The sequence below is a fragment of the Camellia sinensis genome, chromosome 10 (genome assembly GCF_055761805.1).
Source record: "Camellia sinensis isolate YWXY chromosome 10, ASM5576180v1, whole genome shotgun sequence".
NCBI classification, from domain to species: domain Eukaryota; kingdom Viridiplantae; phylum Streptophyta; class Magnoliopsida; order Ericales; family Theaceae; genus Camellia; species Camellia sinensis.
Genome location: NC_138970.1, coordinates 70,699,084 through 70,702,870, shown reverse-complemented (window position 1 = coordinate 70,702,870; position 3,787 = coordinate 70,699,084). Strand labels below are relative to the sequence as shown.

General features: G+C 37.7%; 1 protein-coding gene across 1 annotated transcript; it reads left to right on the top strand.

Annotated features, from left to right (window-relative positions):
- The first annotated feature begins 2,962 nt into the window (after positions 1-2,962).
- LOC145800471 (uncharacterized) lies at positions 2,963-3,430 on the top strand. The gene has a single exon (XM_082890152.1). The coding sequence runs from the start codon at positions 2,963-2,965 to the stop codon at positions 3,428-3,430; it is 468 nt and encodes a 155-aa protein (XP_082746278.1).
- The last annotated feature ends 357 nt before the right edge of the window (positions 3,431-3,787 follow it).

Genomic DNA, 3,787 nt, shown 5'->3' with positions numbered 1-3,787 from the left:
TATTCACATTTCACTTACCTTTTCCATTTCCTTTTCTAAATCCCTCCTCAAATCTCCCAACCAAACACAATATTAAGGTTTTAATTCATGTAATATTTAGCTGATTTTTTATCAAAAATTTATTAGTCATATAAATAAAAAATAATATAATCATTTTTTTACGTTAAAATAAATATTTTACCTTGTTTATTACGTTGTCTTTCCATTATTTGCACTAGTTCTGGTCCTAGTACTTTAATCTTACTAAAAGGGACCATCTAAAAAATGTATATACATATATCTTACCAGGGGGAGATGCGTAATTATGTCAAAACTATAAGATTAGGTATATTTTCTTCAAGTCTCCTGGGTAGTCAAGGTAATTAACCATTTACTAATTTATAAAACATTTTTTATATTTATGCATGCTTAATTTAAATTCGAATTTTCTATAGTGCATTACTTGTAGTGCTTCAAAACAATATCATTTTGGGAGGAAGGGAAAGAGAAAATGTGTATGTTTTAAATTTTTTTATTAAATATTCTGAAAATACCTAATAATTTTCCAAAATGATATTGTTTTGAAATATTTCAGAGTGTATTACAAACAATACACTACAGAGAGGATCCAGATTCACTTAATTCAGCCACATGGGTTCGCCCATGTAAGAGTAACAGTACAACTATTAAATTGTCAAGTTTAATAGAATTTATTGGTCGTTATAATTTACATTCAAATAAAAAATTAACCTCTCACTAAAAGAAAAGGGAGTATAAAACACGGAAGTTTTTGCGACGGCGCGTTTCCCGTCGCAAAAAGTGATCTTTTGCGATGGCAGATTAAACCATCGCAAATAAGCGCTTTAGTGACGGCGTTTTACCGTCGGTAATAAAACTATACGGGTAGTGTGAAAAAAACGGAAGTATTAGCGACAGCGTTTTTTTCCGTCGCAAATTTTTTTTTTTGAGACGGCATGAGTTGGCTGTCGCAAATAGTGGACCATTTGCGACGGCAAATGTCCGTCGCCCAAAAAGCTTATCAAAACGGCGTCGGTTTAGCTATAATAATTTATCATTTGCGACGGTGTAAAATGTACCGTCGCAAAAAGTAAAATTTTTTTTACCCGCTCTTCCCTTTCATCTTGGCGCTCGATCATTTGGATCAAAATCCCTAAATATTTGAAATCCCTAAATGTTCGAAATCCCCAAATGAGCGACGAACGGCGAACTTTTTTCTCTCTGGATGAGTGACGAACGGCGAGCAGGCTAGCGGTGGTACGGCGACGACGACAGCTAGGGCTGGACCGGCGACGACTTTTTCACTCAGCGTATGCTCTCTCTCTCTCTCTCTGTATATATATATATATATATATGTATTAGCTGTTCAAAAAAATAAAATAAAATATACATGAATATATATGATTAGTATAAATTATTTGCCCCACTCAACCAAGTAAACACTAGACATGGAACAAAATTTTGTCTCATTTCCATTGAAATGGATGAAACATATCTGTTTTCTATGAAACTGAGACCAAACAATAATGAAAAACCGAGACTGAGACCAAACATATCTGTATTCATTTACCTTTATGAAACCTTCTTTTTAATATCATTTAATAAATATCTGTGTGTGTTTGTTTTTTTATAGCAAAATAGGCACATTAACTTTAGTGTTGGACTGTGTGGGTCATTTGTCTTTTTCTCATGAAAAAAGTAAAAATTCCTATAGTTAGCCTGACCATGAAATCTTGATTGGAGAGGGATGAGTCGTTCTGAGAATTTATATAGTCTTATATATGTATTTGATTGTATTTTGGTTTTCAAACTTGATATCTGCAAACTCCAAGAGGGCTTAAGCCTCTGCCCTTTGGTTTTCTTTTGTAACTCTGCCCTTGTTTGTTTTTTTACTTCATTTGAATAATAAAAAAAAAATATTGTATTTTGGTTTTCATTTTTGTTTTTCTTCTAAAAAATTTGAAAAATTTGAATAATAAAAAAAAAGATTGTATTTTGGAGAAATAATGAAAATTTATTTTTAAAATAAGTGAAATTAATTTCTCCATTTCTTTTTTATATATTAATTTAGGATTATTTACCAATAAATCCTACTTCACAAACTGTTATACCAAATAGTCCAACTTTTATTCTATTATACCAAATAGTCCTGCTGGTGAGTTGATTTGGTCCTTTTTGGTGTTTTTTTCCATTTTTGTTTCACTGTGTGGACTAGAGTGCCCTTCGTTTAATGTGATACTGTTTTGCTGGATCAGTTCCTTTTTTGGAAACGTTGCTCATTCTGGTTTGGCTAATTTTGGTGATACATTCAAATACGTTTCACCAATTGTGAGGTAGGGTTTTCGAATTTGAATGTGTCTTCCTTGCCGATGGCTGTGTGGCACACCCTCAGAGATTCGGAAGAAAGATGGTGGTGATGGGTAATGGCAGCGGTGGTGTTTGCTGTGCTGTTTGTGTGTGAGAGAGAGCCGCTGCTGCCTTCTTGTGTGTGAGTCTATCCCCTCCATTTTTTTTAATCCCTCACGAGATATATATATATATATATATTTTGTGTGTTTTTCAACTAGAGAGAGAGAGAGGTCTGTGTTGATCTTTTTCACTCCCAAAATCCACCGTCAGAGAGAGAGAGAGAGCCAATAGATGCATGTGTGTTGATGTCCCAGTCTGTGCTGTGTGTACTGTGTGCGTTGTGTGTGCTGTGTTATGTGTATCACTGTGTGTGCGTGCGTGTATCAGTGTATGTGTGTGTGTTATGCGTTGGGTGTGTCTTAGAGAGAGAAGAGAAATCTGGGTTTGGTGTGTGCTGTGTTATGCGTGTGTGTGTGTTGTGTGTATGGTGTGTATGAGTGTGGCTGCTAGGTGTGTGTGTTAATGGTGTTATGTGTGCATGGTGTTTCGTGTCTGCTAGAGAGAGGAGATATGTGTGTGGCTGGGTCTCCATGTGAGAGAGTGTTTCGACTGTTACATGAGTTTCTGGTTCAGGTGGGACTCTTCGCCTAACCGTGAACTCATTCACCAAGCCATTGAAGCCTTTGAAGAACACTTGGCGAGCGAAGAAGAGTCGAAGAAGAACACCAGAGGTAAGAAGAGAGAGAAAATGGGTCGTCGAGGAACCGAAACACCGGCCGATGTTTTGGAAACTATGGTGGCGGAGAGAGAGGCTAATTTTCTGGAGAGTGAAGATAGTTTTGTGGTGGTTTTGCCGGAACATGACTCTACTTTGGTGGTGTTACCCGAAAAAGCTGAGGTGGAGGTGAAGGTGGAGGAACAGGAAAGGAATGAGTTGCCGGAAGAGGAGACGGCGGCGTCGGAAGCGACGGTGTTGTTACGGAGTTCGGCGGCGAACAACCACAAGGGTTTGGCGAGGAAGGTACTGCCGGACGTGGTAGTGTGCGTGTATCAGTGTGTGTGTGTTATGCGCTGGGTGTCTTAGAGAGAGAAGAAAAAGCTGGGTTTGGTGTGTATCAGTGTGTGTGTTAACCCCCAAACACACCAACCCAGCCCAATAAAAAACCCCTTACAGTGCTTTGCCATTCTGTGACTCCCTGCCAATGTATCACATGCAACACACTACACATCCATTCACTAATCACGCACGTGAGCGACACACGTGCCTCACCTAATTTCCGCCCGACAGCTGCATTAGCAACGGTTAGATGAGGGTAATTACGTCCCTCACATTTGAATGGGACTAAACGGTTTAATAGAAGAAAAATGGGTCCAATTGGTTCATAAGTTCAAATTTTGGGATTTATTGGTAAATCTCCCATTAATTTACTAGAATTTATTA

Excerpts from the sequence above, each read along its gene's own strand:
- LOC145800471 (XM_082890152.1), top strand. The coding sequence starts at position 2,963 with ATGAGTTTCTGGTTCAGGTGGGACTCTTCGCCTAACCGTGAACTCATT.